A 22,876-nucleotide genomic window follows, 5' to 3' on the forward strand; every position below is an offset into this window, starting at 1 on the left:
CTTAAGCTATATTTTATAAATTGACATGCTCAAACTAGGGACAGAATGTGAACATCGTATTGTAGTACTGGTACAGTCCGGTCTGGAGTCCACATTTTCATTTACTCGGTCTCGTCTCGGTCTCACACATAATTTTATTTGATCTTGACTCGGCCTCGGACCAAGGGACTCGCGACTCTTCCCCCACCTAGTCCAATCGAGGCTGACAAGTTACTACAATGCAATGAAATATTATACCCATATTATGAGGAACCCATTCACGTTAACATTATAAGAGAGCTGTCTGGCGCTTATAGACAGCCATCTTGTTAACGGAGTGTAGCTGACGTGCCAGCCAGCTCGCAGTGTTTTCAAATGACAAAAAAGAAAGACAATCTGGTCTTGTTCTCGACTCGTTCTCTACTCAGGCTCGAGCCCCTCCCACACTCGGTCTTGACTCGGACTCTCCCCCCTCAGACTTGGTCTTGATGGACTCGACTACAAAAAACGGCGGTAGAGGCAACCATGCAAGGCACCAACTTGTGAACAGTTAGGTTCACTGTCTTGCACAAGGACACTTGGCCCATAATGGCAGTATAGGAATGGAGACGGGAACCTTCCAGTTCCCAGATGGCCGCTCTACGTGGCATCCCCCTACACCCGAAAATGCCTCTTTCCGTGACTCTCTGGCATGTCTGAAGATCCACCTGCATGAGTCCTAAAGAGGTAGTGTGTAATAAAAGGTGTGAAGCTATTTGCCACTCTGTGTCGCGCCCCTGGCTTGAACTGTGTCTCCGAGCTAAAGCTGCTTAGCTTCTGTCATCGGAGCAGCGGAGCCTTTTATTCACTTCTCAGGCAGCCCTCTCCCATCTCCCACTGGATGCGCTTTGCCTCTAAACACAAACAGTACGCTAGTGTTGCCAGCCCCTCAAATGGGATCAAACCCAACACAGTTAAAAGGCTTAGGATAATCTAATTTTCTCTGTGGTTCCACCGAAATACCTAGAGCTGAGCCTCGGAGCTGACACTCCACTTGCGACACAGGCTGATAACACAGTACAGGAGAGGAGTCAATGGATAGATCCTCATTAGCCCAGTAAACTCAAGGCTGATCTGTGTGCGTGCGTGCGTGCGTGCGTGCGTGCGTGCGTGCGTGCGTGCGTGCGTGCGTGCGTGCGTTACCTACAGGGCCTACAAAACACACAGATTTCCAGATTTGGGACAGAGAAAACATATTTCATGAATAGACACAGCGTGGGTGCATGAGATGTCCATATGATACTCATCACTGCCTCATGTACAATTCACTCAATTGGCTGCTGCCTAAATCAAGACGGCAATTACATTGGTTTCTCTTAATTTATAAATGCATTTACTTTAGGTGCCCTTCTTACTTGAAGCAGTATTTGACTCAGTCTACCTCATCATATCCACTAAGACATCTACAAAATCCTCACTTTAAAATCCCCCAAATCTCCAATGTGGTTGGATGGAGGTCTTTCTGCTACAAAGCCCCATTTGATTGGAACAATCCCCCTCTATCTCTTAGATCAGAGGTGCCCACGCTTTTTTTCCTTGAGAGCTACTATAAAAATGACCAGCTCAACAAGATCTACCTACCGAATACCATTGCTGAAAATAGTCATGGAATAGGTAGCGTTTTTTGTATTTAATTTGTAATGCTACCGATGTTTGTGCACAGCAACACTCTTGAAACTATAAGATTGTGCATTGTGGGTTTGAGGGGGTGCATACTTAGTTTAGACTAGGCATTGGTTAGACATGGGTTAAAAATAATTGTAATTCAAGTGGCAGATGCAAAAAAAATATTTAAAAAAAATATTCTTTAGGGGCATGTCATGCGATCTACCTGCACAGCCTTTGTGATCTACTGGTAGATCGCGATCTACCTTTTGGGCACCCCTGTCTTAGATACTTCTCATCATTCAGTAGCTTCAGGACTACCTTATATTCACATCTAGACTCAACTTGTCTATGCTTTTAATCTGACACGCACAGTGGGGTTCTTTTTGTTTTTGCCTGGAGATCAAATCAGACCCTCTAGGTTTTCCTCGGTACCTCTAGGTTACTCTTCTCAGCCACTCCCCTAGTCCAACCCCCAGATTCTTAGCCACACCCCTAGATTTATGTAATGTGCAGTGTGGCTATTAAGCCACAGGGTGGCGTTTTCAAACTAGTGAGCACTGAGATTGATTGAATGAATGAATGAATGAATGAATGAATGAATGAGTGTGCGTGCGTGCGTGCGTGCGTGCGTGCGTGCGTGCGTATATATATATATATATGAATGGAGGAGTCTTATTTCACCTTCCCAGAGTAAAAGTTCTTTCATAATAAACCCAATATACTTTTAAAAACACAATATCCATTCCAAACTAATTAATGACGGCACTCACCAAATAACTTTAAAGAGAAAAAGTACAGAGACGGTGTCTCAGTTTCACTGATATATATTTGTCTTGTGTAAAAGTAAAAGTACAAAATGCTGTCAAAGTGTACTAAAAATAACTAGAAAGTACTCATTGTGTAGAATGTCCTATTTCAAGTTTTTAAATGCATTTTAAGACACATTGTGAGCTTGTATATCGGCTATTTTCAAATAGTCAAAATGAATATAGGACTGAGGAAGTGGTTAATGCATGTTTTTATATAATAATCAATGCATGTAAAATAAATGTAGTGGAGTAACTGACAGTGTTATATATCAATAGACATACATTGTTATAAACGTTTTTGGTGAAATTATTAAGAAATTAGGTCATTATTTTAAGAAGGCGACAACATTGAAGTTATAATAATGGACACATTCCTTTGTTTTGTTTTGTTTTGTCTTGTTTGATTATTGTTCCATGACACTTTCAGGATTATGTTAACAGAACTAGATAGTTACAGTCACAGAATTGAATTTGGGCTTGGAATTTTGCTTTCAGCTTGAGCAGTTGAATGTACTGGGGCTGGAACCCCCCCTCTCCCACTCTCTATCTCTCTGTAGCCTCTGTAGTAGGGACTACTGTATAAAATTAACATAACCTGTTTGGCTAGACACCCCACACAATCAGACAATCAGAGCGAGAATTTCCCTCTATAGGCCCTTCCACACCAAACAGTCTTGTTCAGTCGGCCGATGAAAACATATTTTTGCCCATGCAAAGTACCCTGAAGTGCTGGTTTGCAGTGTTGCCATTTATGCCCATTATAAGCAATTTTGTTCTAGCTTTCCCTGTAAAATACCGGTAGCTTGAAAACTCATAGTTATTTGGGCTTTCTTTCACCATTCTTTTTTGAAAATAGCTGATGTATAGGGCTCAAGTGGTGAAATTGGTTTCTTGTTTGGGCTTGTTTTCATATACCTTGTTGCACTGACATAATCTGGCAACCTCTCTGTACCCAGTAATGACACTGATGTATTTACACTGTGCCCTTCTTTCTCCATTGTGTAACAGCTGATGATGTGGTGGTTGGTGTGGTAGGTGCAGCCTAAGATTTAGACTCTCGTAGATGTATTTATTGATTCTGACGCCATCTCTCTCGTCTCCCCTAATGAGTGCAACTGGCTGCGCAACACTGACCACTGTTGCACATTCACAATTGAGGAAAATCCAAGATGGATGCCAGATTCCGAGACAGAGTGGATCAAAACACCTTTTTTATTGAAAACTATTGGCGTATGGTTCTAATTGCTTGCCGTACACTTACCGGACAAGTGGGGCAGCAGGGAAAGCACCTTCAATTTTGCATTTGTACAAGTTTACTTTGAGGCACAGATTTTCAGACGACAAGCCATGGGGCAAGGTCGCTTAGACTCTCGTAGAGAGATGATGTCAGAATCGAATCGAATCTACGAGAGTCTAAATCTTAGGCTAGGGTAGGTGGAAGAGGGTGAGCAAGCTATTTGTTGTATGCATTTGTATATCTATTTGTATCTCTGTACTGTATGTTTTGTGTATTTGTGTACTGTATGATTTTTATTTAGTTTGTTTTATGGGTCCCTCTTGAAAATGAGATGCTGCATCTCAAGGGGCTGTCCCTTCAATACATCTGAATCAGAAGACAGCATGGCATGCAGACTGTGCGTTCACTAGCAACAGTTGTTTTAAGAACAGAGTGGATGCAATTGTGTTTCTGCACTGTTCAAAAGGACACAGAAGAAAACATTGTTCTACAAATAACAATATATTTGTTTTACATGAAATGATAATATTTGTTGCAGAGACAGATCAGTTGAAATACAGTAGATCAAGAAGCAAATATGCAGTGGGAACTTAATTGCGTACATTAGTTTGTTAGACTTGCTGATTTTCAGACTCAACTTTGTTAGTGAGTTTGTGGCAGTTTTGTTTTGCAAGTAACTACAAAGTTGCTAAAAAGCTGCTGAGCAAAGAGCACTAGCTTTAATTTAAAGACAACATTATTTAAAATTCTGGCCTAATTAAGTGCTGTTTTGTTGTGGTTACACTGCTGTGGCATGGAGCTATAGAGCACCAAATTCTGACGTCACTTTCAGTAGAGGGCGCCAGTACACAGGTTCATGTATTTTTTTATTTGCATTGAAATCCCCATAGGGGGATTTTAGGTCGCTTCATATAATAACTGTGTTTGAAAAATAAACCGATCATCCCGGCCTTTCTGTCAGGGGGGTGGCTGTGCATCGTTAATGATGTCCATTCATATTTGATACAGCCAGTTTCTGGAGAAAATGGAATTAATGTGGCCGCAAAAGCCTTGAAACTACAAGGGTATAAAAGCATGTCGCTGCTAATATACGTCACGCTCAGCTGTCAACACATTGCGTTTCTGAGATTCCTCGTTGACGTAAGCTCAGCTGGCAGTGACTCGACTCGTAGTAACCACGAAACATTAAATATCAATACAAAAATAATAAAAAATTTACATGTCAGTTTCTGTTGTGCGACGGGCAGCTGCAGCAACCCCGCCTACCCAGAAATGTAGTCTCTGGGTTGTTTGACTTGTTTCTAGCGCTTATTGTGTTACTCTTTGGGTATATTTGTACATTTCCACCTTCAGTCGATGCTTCATTTGTGGCAGCGGTGGCCGAACGGATAGCGGCGCGGTCTAGATACCGGAAGGTTCCCAGTTCGAACCAGCCGTCCGACACGTTAAAATTACCACCGCTGAAATGCCCTTGAACAAGGCATCAACCACTACGATGAAATGTGTTCTATGAGCAGGGCCTGGCTGGAAACAAGTTCTTGAGCTTAGCCCAGATACCCTGGGTAAATATAGATTTCATTTCATTTCATTTCATTTCATATCCATATGAGTGAAAAGGCCGGGATGATCGGTTTATTTTTTCAAACACAGTTCTTATATGGAGAGATCTAAAATCCCCCTATGGGGATTTCAATGCAAATAAAAAGTACACAGACCTGTGGACTGGCGCCCTCTACAGTGACGTCAGGACTTTGGTGCTCTATAAGTTAGTCTTTTCTAAGCAAAACTTCAAACATAGCCTGTTTTTAGTTGTGTTTATAACAACGGTCTCAGTACTGATCTGGTTCATTATTTTTTAAATGCAGTGTGCTCACTGTGTGCAGATGTTTTTTGGGAGGTGGGTGAATAGCAAACAGTGTGGTTGACGTTAGAGCTGACCTGCACAGCACTAAATCCAAACTAAAGCAGCAAACGGTGTCAACCTCCACTCTATGGATATGTAAGAAAAAAAGACTTGTTTTTGTTCTCCATCACAGAACAAACAACAACACAGGAAGGTCATTTACATAATATTGGCTTTTGAATGCAGGGCAAGAGACCCCTCAGACAGTTAACAAACAACTTAACATTCACCAAATATATGCACTACAGCCATTTGTGGGTGTAAAATAAATGAGTTTGCTTCGAATTAGTCACACTTAAGTGCTATTATGAATGATCCCTGCTGGGTCTAGCTTGACATCATGTACTGTACCACAGCATGTTTCTTCTGAGTGATGTGTTTAATGCATACTTAATACAGCACTCACTACATCGCTCACAATGTCATGTGATGCATTGTGAGCTTTAGCTTTTTTTTAAAGCAATTGTTCTTTACAATTTGAGTTTATTGGCCCTGTTTATTGGAGTTTTCTGAACATGTTTGAAAATTGTCACCTACATAATGACGTGCTCAAATTAGGGACTCTACTTTGGAAGTGGTTAAAAGACAGCAAATTCAACAAGATGTAAAAAATAGAAGACAGCAAATTCAACAAGATGTAAAAAATAGAAATACTAGTCTCTCACAGAGGCTTGACAAAGTGCTCTAAGTGCATTTTTCTTATGCAAATACCTCTTGTCAACCAGTAGTGGTCCTCAGGATCTAAATGACCACCTCCACCCAATGCAGTTGTACTAGTTTGCTAAGTTTGCTAACATGCTAGTGTCCATATTCTGGGCATGTCATAATAAGCGAACATTCTGCAATTTTTGCAATTCTTTCAATGAGTTGGTGTAGAGGGAAAAAAGGATGGCGCCAAATATACAGACCCCTGGCGGCCTGTACTGGGGTCTGGAGTTTAAGTGGTTAAAATTGTATTCACTGAAAAGGTTATGGATTGAAACGTTAATGCCCTATATAATATAGAGAGACAAGCCAGGACAAAGACTTCCCATGCAACATCATCATGTTAATTGATAGATTTCCTCCACATGCTCATCAAACAGATAGCATCAACCTGGCACAGATCTTTAAGCTGTTCTGCTCTCAGATAGTGTCTGATGTACCGACGGTAAGAGACGGTCCTCTTCATTGGGAGATTTCTAATGGACAACAGAGATTTATCAGCCATTCGTGCTTCTGCTTTGAGATTATGATGAGACGAGATAATTTTGCCAAGAAGATAATTTTTCCCGAGAAAAGTGGCATCTGCTTGATGAAGATATTTCTGCAGTATTGGGCAGATTACTGGCAGTTTAAAGCCTGGTTCAAATCAAAGATTGAGGGTATGTGCATGCATAAAGTGAGTGGCAAAGAGAGTTTAACATTGTTTAACGTCATTTAATCCTCAGATAGGACGTTTCTGTTCTTGCCTCTCAGTAGGCATTCCCGCATAACTCCCGGATATGATGATGATGATGATGATAATGATGTCACGAGCATATCCTCTATTTGTAAAAGCATGATATACGACAGTGTCGGACAACACAAATAGCAGATCTACAAGCTGTCGTAGTTGCAACGCGTTGTATAAGCTTTTACATGGGCCATTTTCAGTGTGCGACATCATCTTGTGAAAATTGCAGCGGCCTGCAAAAAGGCCTCTAAAAGAAAACTTTGTTATGACTTCATTTGCTGCCAGTCGCTCTATACAGGGAGATTTGTTTTCACCCACCACCAAAGGGTCTATATGGCTGGAGTAATTCATTAATGGATTGATTGGAACTCGATCAATACAAATAAAACCCTATCCCTGCCACAAAAACAGAGCGAGAAACAATAAACTACCACAGTACATAGCTCTGCTGCATTAACTCCATCAGCACCAGTGCTATAGTGGCCGCTAGCGCGCCAGTGCCAGACGTTTTTGAAAAAACTCCTAAAATGGCCGACAATCAGTTCCGGTTCAAACAATGGTAAACATCCACTAGCTATTTCACAGGTCAGGTGGAGAGGTGATCCGATCGGGGAATAATTGTATCTAAGTCAAATTAAGCTCTAATCAAGCCCCGAATATCGCATTTTGACCATATTATGATCCATAATGCACTTACTTATTTTTTCTTTTTCCTGGATTATGGAGAATAAAACAAATCTCGGGATGCCAGGCATGGCATCCATTGCAAAGGTGAATCAATCTCGTTTTCTCGGGCCCGGTGCGGAACCAGTTAAAGACAGACACCTGCACAAGGCAAATCCCTGGTCTAAAACATTATTACATTCTAAAACATTAAAGACCGACACCTGCACAAGGCAAATCCCTGGGTCTATAACATTATTACATTCTAAAACATACGCCCAGCCGTCTCATTTTTCATTATTATTAGCTTTTGTTTTGTTATATCATTAAAACAAAAAAACAACAAGATGGAGAAGGCGTTTTCTCAAAGGCTCAGCCGGTTGTATTCCCTCAGGGGTGAGAATGATCGCTGGAAAGTCTCTGACCCCAGGCTAACACATTTTCAATCTCAGCAGTCAAGTCTGACAGAACTCCCCAGAATATATATTAAAACACAGGGTTAGAGAGTGAAAGACCACAGGACTGAGACACTAAGTGCAATACCAATTTTACGACAGACAGACAGACAGACAGACAGACAGACAGACAGACAGACAAGTGCACGTGTCCCTCCAGGTGTGCAGATCTTTCTCCATCTGGCTCACAATTACTCTGTGAAATATTTAAGTGCATTCCTCTCTGATGAGAACATTAACGAACCTTTCTTCGTTTACAATGCTGCCAGCACGACAACCTTTTTTTTGCCGGAAGACTAATTGTCTCTGTATGATTAGGAGTTGAAGGTCAATGTGGCCTCGCGCAGATGGAAGACGTAGCAAGGTGAGCGAGTGAGTGATCTCAGACCAGACGATCAAGAAGAGGGGAGGCCTAAGCCTCATTACACACGTAAATGTAGCTTCCAGCATGGAGGGCCCCACTTTAAGGCCTTGCTTTTTTAATTATGCCTCTGCTCTGCAAATGTTAATTGGGTCCAACTGAGCCTCGGGCCTGTTGACTAAGTACAGCGAGTAAAATACCGTTAATGACTCTGTCCATTTCTAAAGGTGATTGGTAGGAGGAGGTATACGGCTACTAAACAATTAAACTACACATGGACTGTTCTTCAGACAGATCGATTGTTTTTGTGTTGTTTAGCGACGGCCTCTAGAGATTCCAAACCATTTTTAACTTAAGTGACCCTGTCGAGGAATTCAATTTGATTATGCATTAGGCACCATTTAATACGATTATTATCCCTGGGACCCCCCAATCTACAGTGTTATTTAAACTCTGAGAGAGTTTAAATGGTTACAATATCATCACGGTCCATTTGGTTTGTAACTATCAACCATTTAGCTGGGGACCCCCTGGAACCACCTCAAGGACCCCTAGCTGGGTGCCCATGGATCACACACTGAGAACCTCTGTTTTGACAGCCTCTACAGTTTGAACAGTGTCAGATAATCCATCCATCCATCCATCCATCCATCTTCAACCGCTTATCCGTAGTCGGGTCGCGGGGGCAACAGCTCCACCAGAGTGCTCCAGACTTCCCTCTCCAGAGCAACATTAGTGACTTCCTCCTGGGGGATTCCGAGACGTTCCAAGGCCAGTGAGTCGATGTATTTCCTCCAACTGTGCCCGGGGTCTCCTCCCAGTGGGACGTGCGTCGAGGACCTCCCTAGGGAGGCGCCTGAGAGGCATCCTAACCAGATGGCCGAAAGTTTCGGCCGCTTGTATTCGCGACCTTATTCTTTCGGTCATGACCCACACTTCATGGCCATAGGTGAGAGTAGGAACGAAGATTGCTCGGTAGAAACTCTCTTTTCGTGTGGTTCAGCGACTGCAATACCGCCCCTGCCGCTCCGATTCTCCGGCTGATCTCCTTCTCCGTCCTCCCCTCACTCGTGAACAAGACCCCGAGATACTTGAACTCCTTCACCTGGGGTAATGCCTCATTCCCTACCCGGACTGCACAATCCACCGGTTTCCTGCTGAGAACCATGGCCTCAGATTTGGAGACGTACGCAAAATTCATTCTGGAGTTTAACTTTATTAACCAAATAAACCAAACGTTATGAGTTTAGTCTTCCATGTTTCTATGGCTAATTGTGCATATTATTGCACAATTAGCATATAATATAGTCATGTATTTATAATGAACTGACTATGAAATGATTAGAATTGTGTGCATCCTTCGCAGATAGATAATGTACAATGTAGTATGTAAGAGATGAAATACTGAATGATGTGTTGCGTAGCAATCCCCTTGTGAACTAGCACGCAGCAACAGTTTTGGCAGGCATAACACTCTGACCTACGCTGGAAACCGAGATCCCCCGAAGCCTTATTTATTTAAACCAACCATATTGTTGATTTATACAGAAATCCAACATTGAAATCGGCGAAGTATTCACCCATCTCACTTTCAAATATCTGCATCTTGCATCAAGAAACGCAGAATACATCTTCCTGTTTGGGGTGAAAAACAGCAGGGAACCACTTTCTGGCACCCAGTTGTGTAAAAAGTACTTTTACTTAAGTAAAAGTATTGTGGAATCTGGAACCAATAATTCTTACAATATCTCATGTTCTTGGGCATATGCTGATCCTGTTTATTCAGTAGGTCTGACTATAGTTGGCTGACTTAATTATGCAAGCCACTAGCCAGTTCGTCTCCAAAGCCTGACTTTGTCCTTACTGATATTCAAGGCCCACCTGGGGACAGGGGTGTCGATGGTTTGTTTATACTAGAGTTCAGTTCCTGTGTAACACACCCAAAGGACATTCACACCTAGGAGGCAGTAGATCAAAAGGCCACAGTGGTCCCAATTCTACTCTCCAGGGGGGTGGTTACAGGCCAGTCTGGACCAATGTGTATTCTAACTGTTTATAAGCAAGTTGATTTCTATGTAACTTGGTCAGTTCTGTCCGAGGCCGAAAGGCTGAGGAGCCTATGCTGTATGCTGTGTGTTGCTGAATAAACCAACATGATCGGAACATCTCACTCTGTCTGCTGTCGTGCCGTCTCAAACTTTCTCTCCTGCTCTCCAGTATTTCGTATAGTAGAACTAGAGTGTTTCGTGTCTACCAGATACGACAGTATCAATACTGTAATATAGAAATACTAGCTCTGTTTCAAGTAAAAGTCCGGAATTTAAAATGTAGTAAAAAGTACAAAAGTATTGGCATCCAAATTAACCTAATAGTACCAAAAGTAAAAGTACTTATTATGCAGAATGCCGGTTTCAAGTTTTCAAATGTATACAAATACATTGTAGATTGGCTATTTTCAATTGGCCAAAATGTATATAGGTCTGGTTCAGGTTCAGGTTCAGGTTTATTTGTCATATGTATAGATACTGAGTATAAATACAATGACAATTATTTTGCTCAGAGCATTCTCAGTCTTACATACACAGGACATAAACAAACATCTATAGTGCAAAGAAAAAGACAAAAACACAACAACACAAGTGAAGTGACAATACAGTGCAATACAGTTCAAGGTCAGCTGTTCAGCTGCCTGACTGCCTGGGGGAAGAAACTGTTACTGAGACGGGTGGTGCGAGATTTGATGCTCTGGTAGCGTTTTTTGGAAGGGAGTTGTTTGAACAGGGTATTTGCGGGATGGCTGGTGTCTTTGATGATGTTGTGGGCTTTTTTCTGTGCTGCCGATGATTTTAGCTGCTGTTTTAAGTGTCTGAAGTGGCTAATGTATGTTTTGTAATAATTGGGACTGGCGACCGCAGGTCGCATTTACTATGAAATCGTACATTTTTGTCCATCAGTCAGTCAGTCAGTAATCACTCAAAATCCCCTTACATGGGAAAGCCCCCATATATGGTGCCCAGGTCTCGTGACATCACGTGACAACATGGAGATGTCATAGTAAATACGACCTGCTGTCGCAATTAAGCCCATATATGGAGATCCCTGATGTCAATATTGGCCAGCAACTATACATCTGACCTCAAACCTCAAACCCTTAGATCTCCATATATGGATATAATGTCAGAACCTGTTCTGACATTCCATACGTTGATCCTTCCCTATCCATCGTTCCTCTTCGATGTCTCCCTTTTGACTGATACATGTCCATTTCAACTCTAGACTGGCCTGCCCCAAAGTTATTAGTGCAGCCACGCCCGGCAGCCGGCGAAAACTACAGTTCTCAACAGGCCCGAAAAGTACGGCCCAGCCCTACCTGGGCCCTCATTAAACCCTGTACACTCAAGACACTCCATATATGGCCAGTACAGAATTCATTCCACATGTTGATCTGACCCCCCATACCAAAGCACCAGCGCTTGCCCAGCAGTCTGATGTCATCCAGGCGGATGCATGCATGCGACCTAGGGCGAGGTCGCTTCTCGCCGTCAGGCGTCTTACTGGTAATAATCAAAATCTATAAAGTAACTAGCAACTAAAGTTTTCAAATTAATGTAGTGGAGTAAAAGTACAATATTTGGATCCGAGATGTAGTGGAGCAGAAGTAAAAGTATTGGAAATTGGAAATTCTAAAAAAACAAACCTAAAAATGTTACTTAACTGCAGTACTGCTGGCACCAGTACACTTTGGCAAATTGTGCCTTCCTGCGCCCAGCGGCAGAGTTTCTAAATTGCCTCTGGAACAAAGTGTCAGATAGATCATGCTGTCCAATTGAAAAAAGAGCCAAACCAGCAGCATGCCATAATGAAACAGTTCAGACAAGCGAGGCGAGGCATGGTGATTGGCTGTCGTAGTAGGAAGAAAACAAAAGAAGAAGAAGGAATATAAATGACAAGGTGATTGCTCTCCAAACACCAGTACCTGGCAAGACCCTGGTGGAAGTACAGCGTCTGAAATGATTTATCAGAGGTGGATACATACCATAGACACGTTATCTTCACCAGAAACAATGATTTATCAGAGGTGGATACATACCATAGACACGTTATCTTCACCAGAAACTGATTTATCAGAGGTGGATACATACCATAGACACGTTATCTTCACCAGAAACAATGATTTATCAGAGGTGGATACATACCATAGACACGTTATCTTCACCAGAAACAATGATTTATCAGAGGTGGATACATACCATAGACACGTTATCTTCACCAGAAACAATGATTTATCAGAGGTGGATACATACCATAGACACGTTATCTTCACCAGAAACAATGATTTATCAGAGGTGGATACATACCATAGACACGTTATCTTCACCAGAAACAATGATTTATCAGAGGTGGATACATACCATAGACACGTTATTTTCACCAGAAACAGCATTTCCTATTTCTGCACAAACCGTGTATTTCCATATTTCAATGTTGTATGTTTGTCATAATAGTGTCACACGAAAGTTGCAATTTTGTTTTTTTGCGGTGCCTAACCACTCCAATGAACAGGTATGTGTGTCCGTATGTAAGTATGTATGTCTCCATGTATGTCGGCTTGAATGCGGCAATACCGCTCGGTGACCTAAAGTGGCACTGTTGAGCTGCCTAGTAATGGGGCGAGTCGGACCAACGCGCCATCGGAATAATGATGCTGACTATGATTATGTTCTGTAGTTTTACTATTGCTGCTACAAGGCAGTGCTGGGGAATCCAAATCAAACAATTTTACTCTCATTCACTTCTTGAATCTTTGACATGGAGGAACCAAAGGCTAGGACCAAGTGCTCACAAAACGATCGTGATTCTGTTTCCGGAACATTTTAAAAAGCCTACCTGACCAGGCTTGGCGTCTTCACAGATGGAAGCTTCATATGGCGTTGCCAGTTCTGGAGGATTGTCATTCACATCCAGGATACGGATACTGACCACTGAGTGGGACATCATGGTCTGGTTATCTAGAGAACACAATGAGACATCATGGTCTGGTTATCTAGAGAAGACAATGAGACATCATGGTCTGGTTATCTAGAGAAGACAATGAGACATCATGGTCTGGTTATCTAGAGAAGACAATGAGACATCATGGTCTGGTTATCTACAGAAGACAATGAGACATCATGGTCTGGTTATCTAGAGAAGACAATGAGACATCATGGTCTGGTTATCTAGAGAAGACAATGAGACATCATGGTCTGGTTATCTACAGAAGACAATGAGACATCATGGTCTGGTTATCTACAGAAGACAATGAGACATCATGGTCTGGTTATCTAGAGAAGACAATGAGACATCATGGTCTGTTTATCTAGAGAAGACAATGAGACATCATGGTCTGGTTATCTACAGAAGACAATGAGACATCATGGTCTGGTTATCTACAGAAGACAATGAGACATCATGGTCTGGTTATCTACAGAAGACAATGAGACATCATGGTCTGGTTATCTAGAGAAGACAATGAGACATCATGGTCTGGTTATCTAGAGAAGACAATGAGACGTCATGGTCTGGTTATCTAGAGAAGACAATGAGACATCATGGTCTGGTTATCTAGAGAAGACAATGAGACATCATGGTCTGGTTATCTAGAGAAGACAATGAGACATCATGGTCTGGTTATCTAGAGAAGACAATGAGACAGTGACATCAAAATGTACTTAAAGTACCAAAAGTACTCATTATGCATAATGTCCCGTTTCAAGTTTTCAAATATATAAAACAAACTTTTGAAAATAGCAGATCTAATGTGTCGCATTGGAAATTGGAAATACTCAAATAAAGAACAAATACCTCAAAATTGTGCTTAAGTAAATGTACTTTACTTAAGCACTTTACTAGTTACTTTCCACCACTGAATACACTGACTGAACACATATGGACAGCAAGCAAGTACAGGCAAGACCAACAGATACACAGCAAACAGATTATAGCGTCACACATGGTGACAGACAGATACATCAACACATTTAAAAAATGGCGAAACTGCAACAAAAACAATAGGTTGAAACATCCAACCCTTCTGGTGCTATAGAAATAGACAGACAGGCAGACAGACTAGAGGTGGTCAGTATAGAAATAGACAGACAGACAGGCAGACTAGAGGTGGTCAGTATAGAAATAGACAGACATACAGGCAGACTAGAGGTGGTCAGTATAGAAATAGACAGACAGGCAGACAGACTAGAGGTGGTCAGTATAGAAATAGACAGACAGGCAGACAGACTAGAGGTGGTCAGTATAGAAATAGACAGACAGACAGGCAGACTGACTAGAGGTGGTCAGTATAGAAATAGACAGACAGGCAGACAGACTAGAGGTGGTCAGTATAGAAATAGACAGACAGGCAGACAGACTAGAGGTGGTCAGTATAGAAATAGACAGACAGGCAGACAGACTAGAGGTGGTCAGTATAGAAATAGACAGACAGACAGGCAGACTAGAGGTGGTCAGTATAGAAATAGACAGACAGGCAGACAGACTAGAGGTGGTCAGTATAGAAATAGACAGACAGACAGGCAGACTAGAGGTGGTCAGTATAGAAATAGACAGACATACAGGCAGACTAGAGGTGGTCAGTATAGAAATAGACAGACAGGCAGACAGACTAGAGGTGGTCAGTATAGAAATAGACAGACAGGCAGACAGACTAGAGGTGGTCAGTATAGAAATAGACAGACAGACAGGCAGACTGACTAGAGGTGGTCAGTATAGAAATAGACAGACAGGCAGACAGACTAGAGGTGGTCAGTATAGAAATAGACAGACAGGCAGACAGACTAGAGGTGGTCAGTATAGAAATAGACAGACAGGCAGACAGACTAGAGGTGGTCAGTATAGAAATAGACAGACAGACAGGCAGACTAGAGGTGGTCAGTATAGAAATAGACAGACAGGCAGACAGACTAGAGGTGGTCAGTATAGAAATAGACAGACTAGAGGTGGTCAGTATAGAAATAGACAGACTAGAGGTGGTCAGTATAGAAATAGACAGACTAGAGGTGGTCAGTCAGAAAGCCGAGCAGAGCGTAGTGAGACGATGCAGTCATGCTTTAATGTATTAGCCATAAGAGATTGTTGCCAATTGACATAGCCAGACCAACATACTGTACAAATACAATGACTACCAAATGTTGCAAGATAGATAGACATGCGCGCACACACACACACACACACACACACACACACACACACACACACACACACACACACACACACACACACACACACACACACACACACACACACACACACACACACACACACACACACACACACACACACACACACACAGCAGAGCAATGAAGTAATAGTCTTTCCCTATCTAACTGTACAGAGCAGCCCAGCAGCAGCTAATGGGAATCCTGGTCTCAGCTAATAGCATAATCCTCACATCAATGCAGGGTTTTAATAGACTGTTTTGTTTTGTTTGTTTTGTTTTTTTCCCTCCCTGAGCAGCAGGAATATAAATGGACAGAAAGCTCCTCCAGTGCCAGATATCTCTTTTCTTCTTCTTCTAATTTACTCCTCATGTGTTGCAGCTGCGCGGACCCCGTCGGGACGCTACATACTAATTCCTACACGGGTTGTGCTTATAACCAGTCAATAACCAGCCACCGGGACAGAGCAACAATTGTTAGTCATCAGATGTAATCGGTGGTGGAAAAAAGTACTCATGTTGTACTAGTATTAATGTAGAAATACTCTGTTACAACTCAATGGCCAGAATTCAAAATTTACATAGTAAAAGTACAAAAGTATTGGTGCACTAAAAGTACCAAAAGTAGAAACTACTCATTATGCAGAATGTCTCATCTCAAGTTTTCAAATATCTTGAAAATGGCAGATCTACAAGCTCACAATGCGCTGCGATTTTTTTCAGCGTGCGCGCGCACACACGCACGCACACACACACGCACACTTGCACAAACACACACGCACGCACGCACTTGCACAAACACACACCACCACCCCTGTCCTCACACACTATAGGACAATAAACTATATATCCTTGGAGACAATGCTCTCTGCTCCAAGAAGCACTTTCGAACTCTGTGTTCGTTCGGATAGAGGAGTAAACGAATAAACAATTTAAACAGATTACCGTCGTGCTCGATGTCTGTTCGACACTCGCCAGATGCTGGGTATCTTAAATTGTATAGTGGATCTCTGTGGCAGTGAATTATAGTTTGATTTAACTGTATTAAAGTTAAAGTGGTGCTGTTGTGCCAGAAACAGAGAGAGAGAGATAGTGTTGCACTGTTGCCTGCTAATTACACAGAGAGAGAGAGAGAGAGAGAGAGAGAGAGAGAGAGAGAGAGAGAGAGAGAGAGAGAGAGAGAGAGAGAGAGAGAGAGAGAGAGAGAGAGAGAGAGAGCGAGAGAGAGAGAGAGATAGATAGATAGAGAGAGAGAGGGAGAGAGAGAGAGAGAGAGAGAGAGAGAGAGAGAGAGAGAGAGAGAGAGGGGAGTTGCACCACTCACACAGGTGTGATTTTTAACTATTTTCAGCAATGAGATTGGTGGGTAGATCTTGTTGAGCAGGTCATTTTGAAAGTAGCTCTCAAGTCAAAAAGTCTGAGCACCCGTAGCTGCCTTAGATCATACAATCTCCTCACTATACACGGGATAAACTCTACATCAGGTTATGGTGCTTTCAGTCACTATGGTCCTACTCTGTGGAATTATATACCAGTTGATTTAAGGTTTGTTACAACATTGTCTTCTTTCTCACAAACTTTCAGCTAGGTTTAGAATGTGTAGTTATTTTTAAAAACTCAACTTTCTTTTAATTAGTTCATTGTTCATCATGATTCATGTTAATCATATGTAATTGTGTTTTGACTTTTGCATTTTATTATTATTTCTGAGGCACATTGAGTCTGCGCTTGTCATATGAAATGTGCTAATAATGTGATAATAAAATGGCAATTCAGCTATTTCTATGTCAGTAAGTGTTTATGAATTTCCACAATGGGACCAAATGAGTGGTAAAGTCAATGAGTTGCTCTTCATATACTGCAGCTTAGAGTGCCAGGAACTTAATGGACGCGTTGCAGCGGCACTCCATGTCTCTCATTAGAAGCAATACAGCCAAATTAATCCTGGTTAACACTCAAATGTATATGTAGGCTATGTAGTACACTTAAAACACTTCAAAACTACACATGGAGGTTTGACCTCATCCTCCGCACCAGCTGAGAGCTGTTGACAACGAGCTCGATTGGCAGATTTGCCAGTCTTTATTTGGCAGATTTCTTTATCGTCCCAGTGGGGCAGTTTGGTTTGCAAACTATTAGTCCACAGGCTTTCAAAGAGGCGACTACAGCCCCCAGGGGGCAGTCAAAGGGGCCAATTAAAAAGGAGAACAAACATGAAAATAATAGTTATATAAAATCATTAAAGATATATATTTATTATTTAAAGATAATTTAATTTAAATAAATTATTAATCTAGCAAATAAAAGCTCAAACAAGTTGTGTTGTGAGGTCTTTGATATAGGCTATTGTTGATATTTTCTTCTTTTTAAAGTCATTTCACAATAGGGTGGGGGCACAGCCACAGGCTCTGGCTATTTGGGGACTTTTCCTCTGCTTTCAACTGCATGCAGCCTCACATCCTCTGCACTGTAAGCTGAAAGATCTCCAGGTTGATCCCCACACAATCCTCTGGATAATAGATATCCTCCGCAAAAAGGAGCAGTTTCTTTAAGGTCAACAACCCCCCCCCCCCTCCAATTACTCATGAACAGCCCTCGCCAAAGTCTGTAAATGCCGCCGTGACTTATTCGGTGTTTTGCATAATTAATTTGATCTCATTCTGACTATTTTCCAGGTTTTTGTTCAATTGAGCCATGCCTCATGTCCCGCTTTCCCTCCCTCCTCTCCTTTAGCATTCATTAAACGTTGATTAAAAAGAGAAAATTGTCTCCTTTTGCAACGGCTCCGCATGCAATTCATACAGAGGCAGAGCAGAGAGAGAAAGAAGGGACTCTGTGTCAAGGAATGACGGAAAAGTCTTCCGCTGTCACAGACATGCAACGGACTTTCCAACTACTAAGTTTGGTATCTTTTTGCCCTCAGGGTGACTACCTTTCTTCCGCCTACTGTACCCGTCTGGATGTGAAAGAAAAAAAGTATATAATAAGAACATGTTGCAAGGTGATATCATACTTGCTATCGGTCCGGGAAAATTATATGTCACTATGCGATAGGTTTATAGTACTGTGGCTCGGGACAGTGCAGTAAAGGAGACAACCATGCAGTACTGTGGCTCTGGACAGTTCAGTAAAGGAGACAACCATGCAGTACTGTGGCTCGTGACAGTGCAGTAAAGGAGACAACCATGCAGTACTGTGGCTCGGGACAGTGCAGTAAAGGAGACAACCATGCAGTACTGTGGCTCGTGACAGTGCAGTAAAGGAGACAACCATGCAGTACTGTGGCTCGTGACAGTGCAGTAAAAGAGACAACCATGCAGTACTGTGGCTCGGGACAGTGCAGTAAAGGAGACAACCATGCAGTACTGTGGCTCGGGACAGTGCAGTAAAGGAGACAACCATGCAGTACTGTGGCTCGTGACAGTGCAGTAAAGGAGACAACCATGCAGTACTGTGGCTCATGACAGTGCAGTAAAGACAACCAGTAAAGGAGACAACCATGCAGTACTGTGGCTCGTGACAGTGCAGTAAAGGAGACAACCATGCAGTACTGTGGCTCGTGACAGTGCAGTAAAGGAGACAACCATGCAGTACTGTGGCTCGTGGAAGCAGTGGTGGAAAACAGTGCTAAAATGTGTTACTTAAAGGGATAGTTCAGATTTTTTGAACTTAAGTTGTATGAAATACTTGCCATTAATATAGTTGTTGCAACTGTATTAATTTATTGCCCGAGTCCTGTGGTGGGAGTTCTGCTCTGGTTTTGGTGAAATATCAAGTAGTTCCGGTCATTTTGTGGGGGGCACTGGGGGCCACGCTGTAAAAGTAAATTAATCCACAAAACTAACGTCATTTGTATTGTTGACCTATTTCTAAAATATTAGTGCAACTTCCGTTCTTTTTTTACCCCTCTATCACACAGAACTATGTTTTTTGTGTCCATATCACTACGCCCAAAAAATAGTTCCATGTGATAGAGGGGTCAAAGTTGAACGAAAGTCGCGCTAATATTTTAGAAAAAGGTCAACAATACAAATTACGTTCGTTTTGTGGATTAATTTTCTTTTACTGCGTGGCCCCAGTGCCCCCCACAAAATGACCGGAACTACTTAATATTGACCAAAACCAGAGCAGAACTCCCACCATGGGACTCGGGCAATCAATTAATACAGTTGCAACCACTATATTAATGGCAAGTATTTCATACAATTTAAGTTCAAAAAATCTGAACTATCCCTTTAAGTAAAACAAATATAGAAGTACTCCATTATATATCATACTTGCTATCGGTCCGGGAAAATTATATGTCACTATGCAGACAACCATGCAGTACTGTGGCTCGTGACAGTGCAGTAAAGGAGACAACCATGCAGTACTGTGGCTCGTGACAGTTCAGTAAAGGAGACAACCATGCAGTACTGTGGCTCATGACAGTGCAGTAAAGGAGACAACCATGCAGTACTGTGGCTCATGACAGTGCAGTAAAGGAGACAACCATGCAGTACTGTGGCTCGTGACAGTGCAGTAAAGGAGACAACCATGCAGTACTGTGGCTCGTGACAGTTCAGTAAAGGAGACAACCATGCAGTACTGTGGCTCGTGACAGTGCAGTAAAGGAGACAACCATGCAGTACTGTGGCTCGTGACAGTGCAGTAAAGGAGACAACCATGCAGTACTGTGGCTCGTGACAGTGCAGTAAAGGAGACAACCATGCAGTAAAGGAGACAACCATGCAGTACTGTGGCTCGTGACAGTTCAGTAAAGGAGACAACCATGCAGTACTGTGGCTCGTGGAAGCAGTGGTGGAAAACAGTGCTAAAATGTGTTACTAATAAAACTAGTAAAACTAATATAGAAGTACTCCATTACAAGTAAAAGTCCAGAATTCAAAATGTACTTGAGTAAAAGTACAAAAGTATTAGCCTAAAAAAAGTGTTCCTCGGAGCTAAAAGATCGGACGGATCCGCCTTGATCACATGACTATAGAGATAATGTGTATCGATTGATGTGCTGATCGGAAAAAAAATCTCTCTCTCTCTGCTCATAGCACACTCTGGACTCAATGAGCAAGTTGCAGACTTGCCGATAAGCAACGTAGGCAGGATTGTAATTCTGATGGAATCAACCAATGACTCCGCTTGTCTGGAAGTTTCCTTCAAATGACAGTGTGAGATTCTTTATCTGTCAAGTACAGGCTTGTGTTTATGCTAAATATTGGAAGCGCCGCACATGTGTCTGTTTGTGTGTGTGTATGTGTGTGTGCGCGCGTGTGTGTGTGCGTGCGTGTGTGTGTGCGTGCGTGCGTGCGTGTGGGGCTGTGGCTGTGTACGTGTGTGTGTGTGTGTGTGTGTGTGTGTGTGTGTGTGTGTGCATGCATGTGTGCACCCTTGTGTTTGTGTCTCTGACGGCCAATTAACATTAAAATGTGCCTACAGTCATGACAAGCATAAAGAGGAATACAAAAGAACACAATTTGTCTTGAGAATTATGGCTCTAAATTTACGCCTCACAAAACTAATTTAAATTTCATTCGGAAATGTTTTGCTGAGGGGCTACAGTTGCATTTTACTGTTTGCATGAATCTATTGTATCCATGGCTACATGGGATGTAAAAAGGAACCAAGAGACGTAAGGAATTCAGAGGAAGAAAGACTGCTCCATTTCATCGTGCACTCTCTCTCACCTGGTGTCGAGCAGGGGAACTATTACAATGCAGAATGCAATCTCTTTTGCATTACATACAATCCCCAAATCACTACATCCACTCCTTAGAGATTGCAAAAAGGTAGATAATACAGCCATCCGTGCACACAAGCACGCACGCACACATGCACACGCACACGCACACACACACACACACACACACACACACACACACACACACACACACACACACACACACACACACACCTTCAAGTCAAGCCGTAGCAGCTATAGAGTTACTTCATTGTTCACTCTCTGTCTATCTCTTACTTATGACAAAACTATCCAGGAAGATCAAGCGAGATCACAGGATTGTTTCCACAAGTCGTGAGAAACAATAATGTTTTCTTTCTCCTCTTCCAGAAAGGCGGATGCCATAACACCAGCAGAATATTGCATTACATATTGAATTTATGCTACAATGATGTACAGTATTAACCTATTAAACCCTAGATACTTTTTCCCTCTACAAAATCTCTTGCCAAACTATAAATCCCTAGGGATGCTAGCTGGGTTCATGTGGTTATTAGACAATGATTACTGTAGGAAAGACTCAACGCCATGCCCTACACAGTAGACTACAGACATACATTGTGCTCGCATGAAGAACATCTAACCTGTACCTCACAGTGAGTCGATCGCCATTGCATTATGGAATGGTTTATTTTATTCCCGTTCCATTATACTTTCAAATCAGTGACCCTTATTTTCCAGTGGGTGTCAGCCCTGCAGGGGGCGCCCTAGGGTGACCGTCTACGTGGTCCATGTCTAGAACCGCCCCAGGGAAGCTGCTGGCTATTTTGGCAGCTCGAGTCAGAAAATGTTTGGACGCTTGATTCGACAGGTGCAATGACTTGGCAGTCAGTGAGTCTGCGTGCTTTAACTGCGTTAACAAAGCCAACTTTACTTTTTGAGATTTAAAATGTAAAATAATCCCCCTCAGAGCCATGTTTTTTCCCATAAATTGTGCGTGGGCTTTTCCGTGATTTTCTCCATCGAACAATTTAAGCCAGGAGGCAGGAGCACATTCGCCTGCCAGATTTACATTTAATAACTGTTGTTTTTCATTTTGTTTGCTAATTAGCGGATCACTTGGGCACTGACTAACTAGTTACGTTGTGCAATTGCTGTATTCTAATGTGTTACATTTGTCAAGATGCAACACGGTCACAATACTGATCACCGAAGAGGAGTTATTATTTCTAATTTCTCTGATTCAAGCTTTGAAGCTTGAATCAGACCCGTTTTAACTGTGCCTAACGCTAACCGACAATCACACAGCACTTCTACTGAGATGAACTGTCTGGAGAGAAGTGCAGAAAATGTACTGCTGTAAAAGGATGGAGTCACTATAGGGGAGGACTTTGATGGTGTCTCGAACACACTGGTTCTCACTGAGGGATACCAGGACCCCCAGGGGGTCCTTGAGGAGGTTCCAGCCTGGGAGTCTCCAGCTAAATGACTGAGAGTTACCAA

General features: G+C 42.3%; 1 protein-coding gene across 1 annotated transcript in view; it reads right to left on the minus strand.

Annotated features, from left to right (window-relative positions):
* Positions 1 to 22,876, minus strand: part of LOC306929358 (cadherin-22-like) — a 122,787-nt gene that overhangs the window by 30,885 nt on the left and 69,026 nt on the right. Inside the window, exon 8 of the mRNA XM_079509859.1 lies at positions 13,377 to 13,498. Within this exon, the coding sequence (XP_079365985.1) occupies positions 13,377 to 13,498 (122 nt within the window). The remainder of the gene's footprint in view (positions 1 to 13,376; positions 13,499 to 22,876) is intronic.

This window comes from Electrona antarctica (genome assembly GCF_951216825.1).
Source record: "Electrona antarctica genome assembly, chromosome: 9".
Taxonomy (NCBI): Eukaryota; Metazoa; Chordata; class Actinopteri; order Myctophiformes; family Myctophidae; genus Electrona; species Electrona antarctica.